At 47.6% G+C, this 17,101-nt stretch overlaps 1 protein-coding gene across 1 annotated transcript; it reads left to right on the top strand.

The window, feature by feature from the left end:
* Nucleotides 1–12,175: 12,175 nt before the first annotated feature.
* On the top strand, nt 12,176–16,443 carry MIXL1 (Mix paired-like homeobox). The gene is made up of 2 exons (XM_057506642.1): nt 12,176–12,799; nt 13,866–16,443. The coding sequence occupies exons 1-2, from the start codon at nt 12,305–12,307 to the stop codon at nt 14,169–14,171; spliced, it is 801 nt and encodes a 266-aa protein (XP_057362625.1). The 5' UTR covers nt 12,176–12,304; the 3' UTR covers nt 14,172–16,443.
* The last annotated feature ends 658 nt before the right edge of the window (nt 16,444–17,101 follow it).

Genomic DNA, 17,101 nt, shown 5'->3' with positions numbered 1-17,101 from the left:
AAGCATTTGACAAAATTCGACATCTGCTCATGATAAAAACTCTCAACAAAATGGGTATAGAGGGCAAGTACCTCAACATAATAATGGCCATATATCATAAACCCACAGCAAACATCATACTGAACAGTGAGAAGCTGAAAGCTTTTCCTCTGAAATCGGGAACAAGACAGGGATAGCTCACTCTCCCCACTGTTATTCAACATAGTACTGGAGGTCCTAGCCACAGCAATTAGACAAAACAAAGAAATACAAGGAATCCAGATTGGTAAAGAAGAAGTTAAACTGTCACTATTTGCAGATGACATGATATTGTACATAAAAAACCCTAAAGACTCCACTCCAAAACTACTAGAACTGATATCGGAATACAGCAAAGTTGCAGGATACAAAATTAACACACAGAAATCTTTGGCTTTCCTATACACTAACAATGAACCAATAGAAAGAGAAATCAGGAAAAAAGTTCCATTCACAATTGCATCAAAAAGAATAAAATACCTAGGAATAAACCTAACCAAAGAAGTGAAAGACCTATAACCTGAAAATTATAAGACACTCTTAAGAGAAATTAAAGAGGACACTAATAAATGGAAACTCATCCCATGCTCTTGGCTAGGAAGAATTAATATCGCCAAAATGGCCATCCTGCCCAAAGCAATATACAGATTGATGCAATCCCTATCAAATTACCAACAACATTCTTCAACAAAGTGGAACAAATAGTTCAAAAATTCATATAGAAACACCAAAGATCCCGAACAGCCAAAGCAATCCTGAGAAGGAAGAATAAAGAGGGGGGGATCTCGCTCCCCAACTTCAAGTTCTACTACAAAGCCACAGTAATCAAGACAGTTTGGTACTGGCATGAGAACAGACCCACAGACCAGTGGAACAGAATAGAGACTCCAGACATTAACCCAAACATGTACGATCAAAATTAATATACTGTAAAGGAGCCATGGACATACAATGGCGAAATGACAGTCTCTTCAACAGATGGTGCTGGCAAAACTGGACAGCTACATGTAAGAGAATGAAACTGGATCACTGTCTAACACAATACACAAAAGTAAATTCGAAAGGCATCAAAGACTTGAATGTAAGTCATGAAACCATAAACTCTTAGAAAAAACATAGGCAAAAATCTCTTGGACATAAACATGAGTGACTTCTTCATGAACATATCTCCCCAGGCAAGGGAAACAAAAGCAAAAATGAACAAGTGGGACTATATCAAGCTGAAAAGCTTCTGTACAGCAAAGGACACCATCAATAGAACAAAAAGGTACCCTACAGTATGGGAGAATGTATTCATAAATGACAGATCCGATAAAGGGTTGACATCCAAAATATATAAAGAGCTCACGCACCTCAACAAACAAAAAGCAAACAATCCAATTAAAAAAATGGGCAGAGCAGCTGAACAGACAGTTCTCCAAAGAAGATATTCATATGGACAACAGACACATGAAAATATGGTCCACATTGCTAGTCATCAGAGAAATGCAAATTATTAAAACCACAATGAGATATCACCTCACACCAGTAAGGATGGCCACCATCCAAAAGACAAACAACAACAAATGTTGGCGAGGTTGTGGAGAAAGGGGAACCCTCCTACACTGCTAGTGGGAATGTAAACTAGTTCAACCATTGTGGAAAGCAGTATGGAGGTTCCTCAAAAAGCTCAAAATAGACATACCATCTGACCCAGGAATTCCACTTCTAGGAATTTACCCTAAGAATCCAGCAGCCCAGTTTGAAAAAGACAGATGCACCCCTATGTTTATTGCAGCACTATTTACAATAGCCAAGAAATGGAAGCAACCTAAGTGTCCATCAGTAGATGAATGGATAAAGAAGAGGTGGTACATATACACAATGGAATATTATTCAGCCATGAGAAGAAAACAAATCCTACAATTTGCAACAACATGGATGGAGCTAGAGGGTATTATGCTCAGTGAAATAAGCCAGGTGGAGAAAGACAAGTACGAAATTATTTCACTCATATGTGGAGTATAAGAACATAGAAAACTGAAGGAACAAAACAGCATCAGACTCACAGAACCCAAGAATGGAGTAACAGTTACCAAAGGGAAAGGGACTGGGGAGAATGGGTGGGAAGGGAGGGATAAGGGTGAGGATAAAGAAAGTGGGCCTTACAATTAGCATGTATAATGTGGGGGGGTCTTAGAGAGGGATATGCAACACAGAGAAGACAAGTAGTGATTCTACAGCATCTTACTACGCTGATGGACAGTGACTGTAATGGGGTTGGTGGGGGGGACTGGGTGAAGGGGGAGTCTAGTAAACATAATGTTCTTCATGTAATTGTAGATTAATGATAACAAAATGAATAAAAAAAAAAGAACCCAGTTTATTACATCCCAAGGGTTTTTATCAGCAATCAAATGAAAACGTGGCTGTATCTTCCAACAGGGAGGTGGAAATGGGGACTGCTGCCAGGGCAGCTGGGGCCGCCTTCTACCTACCAGAGCCTTGTCCTGTGATGTGGCCCACACCGGGACATAGCTCAGACCTGCTACAGCGCCTCAGACATGGAAGTGGAGGAAGATTTCAGAATAGTAACTGGGGCAAGCAGTGATCCCAGCAGGATGAGGTGCTGGGGCGAAAGAACTTGGCACAGGTGTAAAACCCCAGCGGCATGTGGCCACCTCTGTCTGTCTGCTCTAATCCTGCAATGCCAAACGCCATGTTTTCTCACTGCCTCAGCTGTTTGGGGCAGATGGCCTGAGCCAGAGGGCCCTCACAGTGTGCCCTACAGTGGTCAGAGCCAAGGTCTTCTCCTCTGAAGTGGCCTCTGTGTTAAAGAAAAAATTGTTTATGACACTTGCTAAAGATGGTGAGGCAGACATCACTCAGACATCCCAATGGGGAAAGGGGTCACTGCAACAGGATTCTGCAGTTGGACAGAGATTGGGCTCAGCTCTGAATACAGCATCAGCAGGTGGGAGTTTATAGCCAAGGGGTAGAGTGGGGTCAGTGGATGAAAATTACTAGGAGGAAAACTCAGTGGGAGGGGGATCTAGCTCAATAGACCTAGCCGATTGCTTACTGAAGGCTGGCCAGGGGACCAGACCTCACTTGAGGGATGGTGGAGGACCTGATGGGATATAGCAGGCAGGCATTCTTGCTAAACTGACATAGCAGGGTTCTTGCTCAAACTGGGTTTGACAGTGAAGTGCACAAATGGGCCTAGGAGAAGGCTCAGGAACAGGTTCAGGAGCCTGACCAAAGTTGGTCACACAAGACCTCAGGCCCTGCTTTTCCCTCTGAACACCCAGGGCCCAGGACAGGTCCAGAGCCCTATCTTGGGACTCAGTGAGGATCTAAAATCAGTGTCCCTCCAAGTCTATTGTGGGTGGGGAGGAAGGTTTCTGAGGAGGAGAGGAGAAGGCCTCAGGCCCAAAGCCCTCCTACTCCACAGGTCTGATCATTTGCTGCCCTCACGTTGCCTCCCTCCTGGCCGCTGAGTTCAGATCAGATCTCACTGCTCACTGGGTTTCCACCAGAGCATCTGTAAGAGGGAGGAGGTTGAAGACTCAGAATGGTCTGAGAGGATTTTCTACTCCCAGCTGTTTTTATAGAAAGAATTGGCCAAGGTGGTGAACAAAACCTGACTAGGAGCACAAGAAGGACTTCGTACGGGTTTCAGTTTGGCCACAGCCTGCCCCATAATGTACAACCAAGAAATGGTTGGGAACAAATTAATCCAGGAGTCCTGCATAGAGGTGCCCTGAAAGGCTCAGTGTGCAGGTTAAAATTTGAATCTCCCACCCAATCTCAGAGACTCCTCATGGGCAAGGAAAGGAGCTGATTTATGACCACAGAATTCCAGAAACCCCCATTCAGTCCTCAAACACACTGCACCTGGGAAGCTGTGCAGCCTGGGGCCAGGATTTAAAAATCTCCCTGGGTGATTAGACAGGCAGCTGAGTCTGGGAACCTCTACTCTACTCAGTTTCCCCCTTTTTCACATCAGGAAACTGAGGCCCAGAGAAGGCGAAGGCCTGCCTGGCTGTTGGTTCTGTCTTGCTGGCCCCAAGCCCTGGTCAAGTCCTCAGCTTGTCACCCCAGCCCCTCTTCAGGGAAATGATGGATTTCCATCCCTGATAAGGCGCGCTCCCCCACTGCCTTCCCGCCCTAGGTGTGGCTGATTGGCATGTTAATGCTCCCAGCAGCACCCTCCCGGAGGCTTCGTTAGTACCTGTCAGCTGACCTCTTCTCCCACAGCTCCTCCTAGACTTCAGGAACTGCAGAGAAACTTACCACAGCCCTTTCATCCTGTCAGTGCTTTCATCTTAGCCTTTAAAGTGCAGCGAAAGGTTTCAACCATCAAAGAACCCCCAGGAAGAAGATAGGAGGCAGGAGACACTTTCCCCATTTCACTGCTGGCAAAACCGAGGCCCCATGAGTCCTCCAGTTCCTCTTGAGATAAGTCAGTGGACAGAAACCTATAAGGCTGCGAGAAACCCCACTGAGTCCTCCGGAAGGATGTTGTGAACCAGACGGTTCCTCCTTGTGTGTCCAGCACCTCGCATGGGTGCCAGGCTCCTTCCCTCTGAGCCTGGCAGCTCAATCTTGCCTCTCTTAAACCACCACCTGCCTCCACCCACCCAGGTCAGCACACACCTGGGGCCCTGCCTGCCAGGTGCTCACAGGCCAGATGGCGCCTAGAGAGCAAGCACACCTGGAAAAACTAACCTTGCAGAGCAGTGCCTGAGACGTGACAGGTGGGCGCGGCCACGGAGGGTGGTGGCGTGGGTGGGGCCAGGGTGCACCTGGTCCCACTGGGCTCTGCAGGGGAGCAGGTGCAGGAGGTAGCCAGGCCCAGGGCAGTGCACTGCGCCTGCTCCTTAGCACACAGCAGGCTTGCGCTTGGCCTGGAGAGCTCTCTCCTCAAGTAAGCTCCTCTGCTCCTTGTTTTGCAGATGAGATAACCAAAGCTCAGAGAGTTTGAGGGACTTACCAAGGCCAACAACTGATGAAGGATTAAAGTGAAACACATTCAAGAAATGCACCCCTCCTGGTCTTGACCCCGAGGGAGTGGGGATTGCCTGAGTTCACGTAGCACAGAGGTGCCCAGAACCCCTGTGTGTTTACTCACAATGACATGTTCAGGGAGCCTCTGATAGGTGCCAGGGGCCAGTGCTGGGGGAGTGGGTGTCTTGCCAATGGGTTTCAGCCCCGGGCAAGTTCACTATGGATTCAATGTGACCAAAGAAAATGACAGCAAAACATTCTTTGGGGTGAAAGGGTAATACCCAACTTTATTTCCAGGTGGCTGGTCAGTCACTAAAATCCCATTCACTCAGAGCGAGTCTGTGTGCAGCAAGCCGGTCTCTGCCTCTGGGCCCCTCTGTCCATACAGCTGTCCTCTGGGCCTCTCTCCACAGTCATGCACACAGCTGTCCTCCGGGCCTCTGTCCTCGGCGCTGCCACCACTACAGCTTTCTGCTCTGCTCTCCTGTAGCCTTGCAGCCCTGCCACTGTGTCATACACAGAGCACTGGGCGGAGCCCTTTTTATAGAGTCAACAGCCATGTATTGCCCACAGGTGTGCAGTGAGCTAGTTAGCCAGGGCCAGGTGAGAATCCTGGCCACAGGAACTCTCATTTTATCCACACTGGGCAAGTCAGATCCAGCTTCTGATGGTCCCACAGGGAACCTGGCATATGAGATGGGAGTGAGACGAGAGGCTGTGCTGTTCCCCAGAAGCCCCTGACCTGAACTTGGGGTCAGGGCTCCTTTTGGGAGTTCATACCCACACTTTTAGGGACACAGAGTGACAGCTGTCCAGCTCAGGTCAGGAGCTCTGACAAGTTGCAGAAGAAAGGGGCATCCTGGGATGGGTTGTGTGGGAGCAGCTGCACCCAGGCTGTGCAGTGTGGCACCGGCAGGTTAGTACTGCCACTGAGCAGGCTCGGGCTGCAAGGGATAGTGGTGGGGCTGAAACGGGGAGGGCTTCTAGGGTCTAAGATGGATGCTTCCCAAAAGCCTCAGCCAGCACCCTTCCACGGATCCCCCATTAGGAGCTGTAAACTCATCCACGAGCTGTGCATCCCAGGCAACTTCACTTGCTTTCTGGATGTGCCAAGAGGCAGAGATTCACATTTCCCATCTTCTCCTGACCTAAAGGCTTCTGAAACACTTTTGGGTCAAGACAAAGTCTGTTCCCAAGGCCCTGCCTCAGACCAGCTCTCCCTCAGGCCCTCTTTGGAGTGAACAAAACTAGTCTCCCTCCTCCATAGCCAGTGGCAAGTGCTTTCTGAGCAGGGCTGGCTCCTGAAGAGCAGGGTCTTCCCAGGACCGGAGTACCTGAAGACCTCCCCCAGGCATCCCGGCTACATTTGAGTCTTTTCAAACCCAGTGCAAGGGAAGATTATGAGAGTTTAGCAGTGATGGCTGTATGTGAGCACAGACACTTTAAAGCCTCCCTCTGGGCCATGCCTGGTAATCCTCTATGAGGCCTATGGGAGGCAACCTGTAGGGTTCTCTGGCTGCTGTGGAACAAAGGTGGTCTTCCCTATTCTGGAAAATTCCAGAGTTTTCCAGACCATCCAAGGATGGTCTCCTCAGCTCAGCACCACCAGGAAAGGTCCCCTGCCACCCCTGCCCCACTCCTGCCTGGGGGGCCCAGGGCCAAGTACACCAGAGGGGATGGGCCCCCTGAGCATCATAAGCCCCCAAAGCATACCCCATCCCGGATAGGGGTGCCTATTGCTTTTTTGGAAAAGTTTTTATTCTGGAAAAGTCTCAAACATATACAAAAGTCAAAGTAGAATAGTACAGTGAACAATCATGACCCAGCTTCAACTATTATCAGATTGTACCCAATCTTGCTTCTGCTATATTTCCCACTCTTCCTTATACCCCAAACTAGATAATTATTAAGCAAATCCCAAACATATTATTTCATCTGCCAGTATTTTCATGTATTTCTAAAAGACAGTATCTTTAAAAGTAACGCAAAGTTGCTATTGACTAAAAAAAATTAACCACAATTCCTTAATATTCTCTCATCTGATGTATCTGTGTCCCAACTTATTTTTACAGATGATTGTTTGCATCAGGATCCAAATAGCACATTGGGCTGATGGACCTCTCTGGCCGCTTCAGGTCTATAGGTTTCCTCTGTCTCTGCAATTTATTTCATGAAGCAGCCAGCTACTTGTCCTGTTAAATTTCCCACAGTCTGGGTTTTGTTGCTGTATCCCCTGAGGATGGCTGCCCTGTTGCTGTTCCCTGTATTTCTTTTGAGTTCTAATGGCTGAATTAGTTCTGGTTCTATATTTTGGCAAGAATGATTCACTTATAGGTGGTGATGTCTATCTCTGCAAGGAAGTAGGCTTAGCAGCCATGATGCTCATTGCTTAGGTTCATTATTTCCTTAGAGGTTGCAACATGGGGATAGTCTGGCTCTATCATCTCTTCTTCATTTGTCAGCAGAGTACTTCTATAAGGAGACACTTGTATCAACCCTTTGTTTACCTAGAGTTACAGTCATGCAAAAAAGCCAGGATAAATACTTGCTTCTTTCTCTTTATCGGTTTCCAGCACAAAGGGTTTGTTCCTTAGAACCTTCCAAAGGTAACAAATTTGTGTTCCTTATGATCTATTTATGAACTAATGGATTTTAACAAATTTGATGTGCTTCAATCTATCACTTTGGTTATTCCTACTGACTCGCACATCATCCTGTTTGGCCAGTGGGAGTTTCTTCAAATTGTTTCTTTAGAGTGCTACCTGAAGTGCTCAACAGTTTTGTCATTTTCAGATATGATTAAATATTTCAGACTTGTACATTTGCTGTCCCAGGCCTAGAATGAGTCATTTCTCAGTGGACCAGTTTTCTTGCTTTTGATGGGAAACAGTATGCAGAGACCAAAGTCTGAGTGCTCATGAGTTTAAATAATCCCAGAATAAGCAACCATGGTGAAAGCAGGGCCCTTGTTGGCACTATTATTCAAGCAACAAGCCCAGAACAAAAGGATATTTTCAGAAAAATATATGGGAGTGGGCTGAGGCTGGCATTGCTGGCTCACCGGAGTGGTGAACCAGCTAGCTGCACTGGGAGGACTTCATCAGTACAGGATAGCCACTCGCCCAAGAAGCCAGGCTGCTAAACAGAAGGCCCAGCAGCAAGGAGACTGTCACCTGGGCTGCATGGTGCCGGTGTGGAGCTGGTGCTCAGAGCATGTAAGTGCAGTCTGAAAGAGGAGGTGGCCAAGAAAGGCTGAGGTGGCTCTTTCCATTCAAGAGCACAAAGTTCAGGTTACTCTGAAAGCTCAGTGCACGACTGCCTGAGTGACTGGACCACCCCTCCTGTTGCACCCTAAAATAAGACAGAACCTATTTGAATATGCCTGATTGTATCCTGTGTCCATCAAGAGGCTGTGTTTTATTGGACCCCATGAGGGTGGAGTTTTCCCTGCACAGATATCTCAGCTTTTATAGGCTTATAATATCCAGTAAAACGCAGTGTTTTGGAAATACACACCCAATACATGTTGGCTGGGACACTAAGTACAGAATTGATCTTAGGTTACTCTGGGTACCAGCCAACCCTTTAATAAATTATTTGGGGGTTAGAAAAGAGGGTACTGGCAGATTCTGCATTCTCTGATGCTGCTCCTCTACTTGTCCTTGGTCAGCAAAACCTCATGCAAGATGTGTGAAATTTGCTAATTCAATACCATTGCCACATCCCACACAGAGTCAGAGAATTTCTCAATTTAGGTTTCATTGTAACACCAGAAGAAAATAAAATGATCAGAATGAAATGACAATGTTGAAGAAACTTCAGTGTCATAAACCTTTAATCAGCATCCTTTTAACAAAGTTGACATATAGGGGTTCAAAATCTGTTCTGTGTTGGTTTTTTTAATGTATATGGTGCTGACTAAGCAAAAAAGCTCCTTAACATTTTACCACTTTCCTGGCACAATATCTTTTGGGGGTGTTGTCTGTCAATCTCTTGTGACCGGTGGTTCTGGAATAAACTTCAGACACTGCAGAGGCCTGGGCAGTGAGAGGAGAGGAATCAAAGTGAGGCCAGGATCAAAAGGCAGACAGCTCCGGATCCGCAAGGTGAGAGTGAGCCATCGACACCCTCCACCGTCTCTTCCTGGTTCTAATAAACACCCAGGGCTCCTAGCCGGGCTAGGGCAGCGCAGAGGGCCTGGCTTAAACAACAAAGCCGGAAGAGAGCACTTAGCACCTGGAGAGGAAAGGCAGGCCTCTGTGATGTCAGGGACAGGAGCCATGGGCTGCAGAGCAGGACCATGACCCCGAATGGCTCAATCCTCTTCCACCTGGGCTCCATCCTCCCCTACCTGGGCTCCTCCAGATAACATGTTTTTTTAACTTGCTTTTCTGCCTTCACTGATATTTACTGGCCTTTCCCCATGTACAACAAGTACCTCTGAGGACTGACTTTTATTTCACCTTACCCTCTCCTTGTTATCTGTTTCAACAGATGGCAAAGACAGCCAACCATAAATCAGGCCAAGAGCTCTGAGCACCGCAAGTGGTGAGGAGGTGAGAGTGGGTGCTGGCGAGGGACATCCAAACCCTGACTCAGTGATCCTGGCCTCCAGACAGCTGACCCTGAACTCCAGCTTGCTGTTCTGAAATTAGTAAACTGACTTGCTTCAGTAGAAGCCTGTTTAACATGTGCTTAAATTTCAGATGATCTATTTTGGGAAAATAACTTGCAGTAATAGTTTTTAAAGATATTACCAAACATCAGGCTCTTACTGTTTTCCATGAGGGGAAATGGGTATGGAAGAATGAACAAATACTCATTGTATGTTTGCAGCTGGGTAATTAAGGAATCTTAGATTTAGTGAAAACCACTTATAATTTCATAGGTGCCTGTCAACAACAGACAGACATTAACTTTCATTTTGAATGAATGTACACACCAGAGTTCTTGAAGAGCCCTATCTCCTTACATCTCCTCATCAGCAAAAACCCCAGGAGCCTGGGAAATCCTTCCCACATAGAAGTCAGATCCCTTCCATATAAACCTGCATTGCATCCTCTGTGTCAGTTTTAAGAAGTTGGTTTAAAAAAAATCATATTTCATCCATTTTCCTGCTGTCCTATTTTCTTTTCTGAGGATCCAACCCAGATTAGCACACTGCATTTAGTCACCACAAAATTGAACTTTAAAAATATACTTATAACAACCATACATGCACAGGATTAAATAATAATAATAAAGCAGCACCAAAAGGTATAAGAGAAAGTCTCCTCACCTCACTCCAAACCCAACCCTGGCTTTCCACTCTCCTCACTGAGGTTATTGCTTAGGTATGTACACAGCACATATGATTCAAACTTCATTTTATGGCAAAAGGTGGACAGAAGAGGAAAGCCTGGAATCTGATTTCAACCCAGAGTATAATACCACCCACTGTCTCAGAAGAAGTCCTGAGGGGATGATGCTGGTTTCCCCAGTTTGGAGGATTATCAAGTCACAAACTGACTGTTGGAGCCATCTCACATACACAGACTGCTTCAGCAAACCAGTTTCCACTTAGGATCAGGCACATCACCAGGCTCAGCAGGCCCATTTCCTTGGCCTTCTGCAGGGCAGGCAGGCTTGGGCCTCACGAGGGAGCAGATGGCACGAGATGAAAGGCTTGGACTGAGGACTCGGGGAAATTTCCACAGAGGCCGGGGGCTCCTATGAGTCCTGACCCCTGGGCAGAGTGTCTGGGTTGCCAAAGCATCTCTGGCTGTTAAACCTCCAGTGGCAGCCAGCAGCCAGCAAACCTCTGGTTTCCTCCAGGCTGTCTTCCTGTTTCCCGCAGTTAAAGCACTGGAACTCAGCCTGCACAGGTCTGGCTTCTACATGGCCTGTGCCTGGAGCCCAGTGAGCTCCGTGTGCCAGGACAGCAGCCCCAGGATCGGAGAGGGCCTTTGCCAACTCCTGGAGGTGGCGGGGGACTCATCAGTGAGTACAGAGCCATGTCTGGAGGCCACCTGGCACAGTGGCTCTGGACTCATTAGGGCCTTGTCTGGACTGTGGAGTGTTTGCTGATTTGTGAAACTGGGGTAGGAATACCTACTTCACAGGAACATGCGTAAGCAGGGCCCAGCATAGTACTGGGTCCTAATGGCTCCTGAGTTAAGAATGAATTAACAAGCCCAGTCAAATAGAGGGTCTGACCTCCTATCCCACTCACTCTCTGTCTGAGAAACCTCATGACCCTGCTAAGGAATGAGAGGAAAGGAGGGGAGATGGGGGAAAGAAAGAAGGGGTGGAGGTGGAGAAGCAGGTTGAGAGAAGGGCAGGCTACCCAGAAAAGCCTCAGAGGCTGCACAGGTGGCTGGGACAGTCATGGATAGCACCCCTCACCCCCAGCCCTAGGCAGCTGCCCCAAGAATACTTTCTGCTTTGACAGGAAGGTCCATCGAGGATGAAAATATCCAAGCTCTTCCTGGGGTTGTCTCATAGCATTCTGGAGTGGAGAAGCAGGTGGGGACTGTGCTGGGCAAGACTTTGCCCTCAGAGCCTGCTGGGTAGTGACAGTGAACGGGCCTGGAGAAAGAGGGCTCCGGCTGGGTGGGTGGGGGAGCCAACCTGTCCCTGGTGCCTCTGACCAGGACTTGCACGTGCAGGTGCGGCCCCACACTGGCCCAAGCAGTTCTCTCTTTCTGTAAAGTGAATTCAGGGCATCCAATTCCACAGACATCCCTTGAGGTGCTAGTCCTGTGCCTTATGCATGGTGGGCATGCAGAGCAGACACTAGACTCCAGTAAGATGGGCTCCTGCTCTCCATAACTTTATAACTTCGGGGGAAGCAGATACAGACGTGACCACAGTACACATCAGGATAAAATGGGAGCCTGGAACCAGGCCCAAGGGCAGAGGCGACAGGACCACTTCTGGTGGCCCTTCTGTCCCCTCCGTCCCAGCTGGCCAGGGTCTCCAGAAAGGCTAGTGAGTGTTCACACACACGGTACATTTCCAGCCCTTCGTGCCTGGGGCGCCCTTATTCCTAGGCCCCCTGGGACTTGCCAGACAAGACCCCCCACCTCGCACAGGTGGATTCACTGCCCTGCATCCAGGTGCCTTTACCTGCAACCCCTCCTGACTCCGCAGGCCAGGGGCTGGGCTGTTGGGCCAACCTGGGACCGGGTCTAGCGCATAGCAGGGGGGAATACAGATCTTTGATGACGATGGTAGAGACAGCGGCACGGGTCACTGCCCCGGCGTGGGGACACAGCCCTTCCGGGGAGCGCCCTGCCCCAGCCCCCTTTCTTTGGGGATGTTGATTGCGGCCGCGGGGCGGCGGGCGGAGGGATGGGAGGGACGGCCAGCAGGTCGTCCCCGCGGTCCACGGCAGCGGAAGCGATTACTCCCAGTGGTGTCTGGCGGGCTCGCCCGGCGAAGACTCAGCACTTCGCGGCCCCTTGATGGCGCCGCCGCCCCGCCCCCGGTCCAGCCTATAACCGGGGTCGGCACGTGCCCCCACCCCCGGGCCGCAGCCATGGCCGCCGCGCAGCCCCAAGCACGCCGGGTCGGGGCGGGCCCCGCAACCTCCGCGTCCCCTGGCGTCCTTGCGAGCTTCCCCGCACCTGCCGGCCCCTCGCCCCCCAGAGGCTCGGCCGCTCCTCCAGCACAGCAGCGCCGCAAGCGCACATCGTTCAACGCCGAGCAGCTGCAGCTGCTGGAGCTCGTCTTCCGCCGGACCATGTACCCCGACATTCACCTGCGCGAGCGCCTGGCGGCGCTCACGGTGCTCCCCGAGTCCAGGATCCAGGTGAGCCGCGCCCGCCGCGCTGTCGACAGTCGGTTCCTGGAGTCCGGCGTCCAGCCTGTGGGCGCGTCGCGGTACCTGCGCGCAGGTGGAGGCTTCACTGCCCCAGGCGGCTCTCGGCGACTTAGCTTCTCGCCGTTAAGGGGTAGTAAAGGCCTTTCGTAAGAGGCCAGCTGGGTGCTTGAGTGGTCAGAGGGCAAATTCTCAGGAGGAAGGTGACAGCAAGTCCTTCCACACGTGTCCGTCATCCACGTCGAGGCACAGGTCGGTTTCGGCTGCTACGAGAATGGTAGCTGAGCCCCGCAAGGGCTGGCAAACCAAGTTACTCCCGGCCACTTTCTGGGAGGGGATTGGATCTGGGATTTTTGCTTGAGAGGCTGTAGCGTCTGGGGTACAGTCTGAAGCACGTGGAGCTTCTTGTTATGGCTGGAAAATGCAGTGCAAGGGGCGTTTATGCCTAAAGCAATCCTGAGCAGAGCGCTGGATGGAACGTAGTGGAGACAAATCAGTCCCGCGCCGTTTACACCGGGGAGCGGCCGCCTAGGTTCTCCGCGTCTCGTCTCGGGAGGAATGCCTCCGGCAGTTTTGACGCTGGGCACAGGGGCTTCCTAAGCAGGACACCCTCAGTATTTGTTGGGAAATAGTGAGCAGCAAAATTTTCTCACAGGAATGAAGGGCACTGAGCAAAATACCTTCATTAATTTGATGAGGGGCCACACTTTCAGAAAAAAATGGATTTTCTAAATTATTTTAAAGCCTATGATCATTAAGCACAGCAGCATTTTCCCCTCAAATTCTAAGTGCTTCTATTTCCGTGGCTCCATTTTTCATTGCAAAGGGCCCTATCTAACGCTAGATAGAAGTAGGCATTATTCCAATCTTGCACGTGGGAATGGCGAGGTAGAAGAAGCCAGGTGCTGGGAACTTCTAACTACCTGCCCAAGAGGTTTCTGAAAACCCAAGGTTTCTGGAGCAGAGAGCCAAGGCATGTTAAACTGGATTATGACCTGTGCAGGTAAAGTAGCATAAGGTCCACAACCCAAAGCAGGTGTTTCCTCCCCTCTTCCAGGTGTGGTTCCAGAACAGGCGAGCTAAGTCACGGCGGCAGAGTGGGAAATCCTTTCAACCTGCAGCCAGGCCGGAGCCTTTCCTGCACCGCTCTGCTCATGGAACTGAAGCGAAATGTTTGAAGCCCCAGCTACCTCTTGAGGTAGATGTGAACTGCCTGCCCGCTCCCAACAGGGTTGGATATGGCATCTCTGACCCTCGCTCCCAAGGTCAGAATTTTGAACCCTATTCTCCTCCTTCTGAAGACATTGGTTCAAAGCTGGACTCATGGGAGGAACACATCTTTCCTGCTTTCGGGAACTGTTGAGGCACCTGGGAGAATTCTGGAGAAGCTCAGAGGAGCCACGGCTGGCAGCCAGAGAGACACACATCAGAATGCTGTCCTTTCTGGCTTCCATGACCTTGATGATGTTTGGACAGTCATCTGTCACCTGTGATGCCTCCCCTTTGGCCCATGAACCTTCACCTAAGCCCGTTCTTTCTCTGAGGCACTGTCCTGGGAGTTCGGCCTTCATTTCCTCCTATGCGTCTCCCAATCTGCACATGCCTGTCTTTACCAGTCCTATTCTTATTTTCTGGACTAGTTTTCCAGAACACCTGTTTTCTTCACCAGGCTCCTCAGCTGGGCCCCCTTTCCCTTTGGGGTTGGCAGCTGCCATCCTCCCATGGTTCCTCACTCTGACCCACCTCCTCCAGTCCTCATCCTGTCATGGAGATTTACTCGCTTTTTTGTGTGGCCTGTCATCTTTACACTTGTGGCATCCAGATTATTTCAAGAGAACCCTTTCTCTGGCTTCTCAGTTTTAAAAAAAATTACTGTTTAGAAATTTGAAGGAGCCTCCAATTGCTACCAAATTATAAAAACCTTCTGGTTACATGTCCAGATAACTCATCCACAGCCTACAGGGCATTATGCAGATCTTTTTAATGTCACCCATCCCCCAAAATGCCTCTGTCTCAAAGCCACTGCTTTCAGTTTTGGAACCAAAGGAATACCTGTCTTTCTGAAACCTGTGATGAAACACTCAAGACACCTCCGTTTCTGAATGAAACTACTTCTTGTGCTGATTTGTGCCTGTTCCTTCAGCCGCTCCAGCATTTCCCTTAGCATGGGTCACTATGCCTCTGGGCAATGCCAGCGGACTAGTAAAAATTTACCACCCATGCTGTATTGTGATTCTCTTTAAAGGAACCGTCCTTTAGGCAGCACTCAGTATGTTGCTTCACTCACATTTACTCAGGACATGTTACGTGGCCATGAAAACATTTCTCAAAGAAACTTTCTGCAAAGGTAGTTTATAGCCAGTAATCACTGTATCAGCAGGCCACTGTGCTGAGCTCCTTAACTTGGTTAAAAACCTGACTTTGGCTTGTCCAAAGTTTAGTAACATGAGTCTGTTGGTTTCAGATTTCTCTTTCCCAATTTATACATTAAGGATCTCTGTAAATCACTGTTCCTAAGTTAGCCCAAGATACGTTTAAATATTGTTTTGATATTTTGAGGATTTCCAAGCTCCCAAGGACCAAAGGGAACTTGTAGAGGAGGTAACCATAGGTGTGGTTTCTTTGTAAACTGAGCTTTGGAAGAGGCTGGGGAGCAGCCATGGCCAGGGCCAGGATGCATGTCTTGCTGGTTACCAGGAGCTGAGCTACCCAAATGTCTTAGAGATTATACATGTCAGTTGCCCTAATTTTCAAATGGCTTGCACTTTTCAAAGTAGCAAATCCACTCTTAAAAGCAACCAAGACATAGAGTTCAGGATTTAGTAGGAGACTTGACTTCTGAACCCTTAAACTGAAACCAAAACTGAGATGATCAACATTACCTATTATTATTTTAAGTGCTTGCTATGTACCAAATACTGTGCTCAAGGCCCATGGGGGTGTGGCCAGGAGGGTGCACATCAGAGCTTCCTTTGAAATTAGACTTGGCAATGAGATGACACAAATACATTCACAAGACAGAGAAACAGAACACTTTATAGTCCAAGTGTCACATTTAAAAGTAAGTCTTGGAATTAGCTTATTAATTGTATTGCATTTATATGGTTATGTTTTCCTCAGTGAACAATTCAGAAATCTGCAAATATTTAAATCTTGTCAAATTTTGATTTCTAAAAATTGTGGGGTCCATCAAGAACAGTAGTCTGCACCTCAAAGTCTTTTAAGACCCTAAATCTAAATGTATCATAGGCATTATGATTAATCCTCGACAATTATCATTTAAGGTAGGGACTACAGTCGTTTCACTTAAAGGATCAAGTAACTTTAGTAGTTCACAATCACACAGTTAATTGATGGCTGGGAAATCTAGGACTAACTCATTCCATTCACCACCTCCTGTGTTGGCCTGGCATTAATGTAGAGCTACTCCAACATGACTACTTTAAATGATAGATTTCTTCTTCCCTAAACAGAAAAAAAATCCCAAAATATTCTTAGGTACAGTTCTGGCCATCAACACAAGATGGCACTGAAAGACACAGATGCAGCTTAATATGTGCAAAATGAGGACTCATCTAAGTGTGACAAGTAAGCCAAGTAAGCCTCAAGAACTGTAAAAACAAATGTAAAAAATGCTTACCTAATTCTAGGCAGAATATATTAAAATCAACCTTTCACTAGGTCTATACTAAGCCAACTAACTTAGTGTTTTCCACTGTGATTTACAAAGATGGGAAAAAAACTCTAAATTTGATGATTTTGTAATTTAAAATGACTTGGTTATTAATCGGTATTGTTTCCTCAAAAATATAATTTAGTGGAAATTACATTCTTCAAAACTTTTAAAAAAGGAATACTTATCAACTTGTATTAAATGAAAACAGACAATTTTCATAGATCAATTTATTTAGAATTAATTGCAAATATTAAGAATAAAGGATTTACACATTTCTTAATTAACATAACAGTTTAGCTAAATATAAACTTGCACTGAAGTTTTGCAGTGGTACAATACCAACAAAGAATATGGAAGCATTTTTAAACTATACAAAAACTTCATATGGAAAATTATCTTGCTTCGGTTTTGTTACACATTAACATATAAAAAGTCTCATTTTATGAGACATCTAAAAGAATCAAAGTCCCTTCTACAGTTATATCTTAAACTTCAAATCTGAAAACAATTATATTTTGACTTTATAATATTCTATATTAAAACAGAAAATTTCAAATATACACTTTTTACAAGATTAACATTTTAGGCAGGGTTTTTCTTAGAAAAACAAAAACAAA

The sequence above is a fragment of the Manis pentadactyla genome, chromosome 9, assembly GCF_030020395.1.
Source record: "Manis pentadactyla isolate mManPen7 chromosome 9, mManPen7.hap1, whole genome shotgun sequence".
NCBI classification, from domain to species: Eukaryota; Metazoa; Chordata; class Mammalia; order Pholidota; family Manidae; genus Manis; species Manis pentadactyla.
The sequence above is the reverse complement of the archived record's forward strand: the minus strand, read 5'-3'. Positions and strand labels throughout refer to the sequence as shown.

What these genes read in the sequence shown, in the direction of transcription:
- MIXL1 (XM_057506642.1), top strand. Translation starts at nt 12,305, where the DNA reads ATGTTGATTGCGGCCGCGGGGCGGCGGGCGGAGGGATGGGAGGGACGG. An exon ending in TCCCCGAGTCCAGGATCCAG is followed by an intron (nt 12,800 to 13,865) that starts GTGAGCCGCGCC and finishes CCCCTCTTCCAG; the next exon opens with GTGTGGTTCCAGAACAGGCG.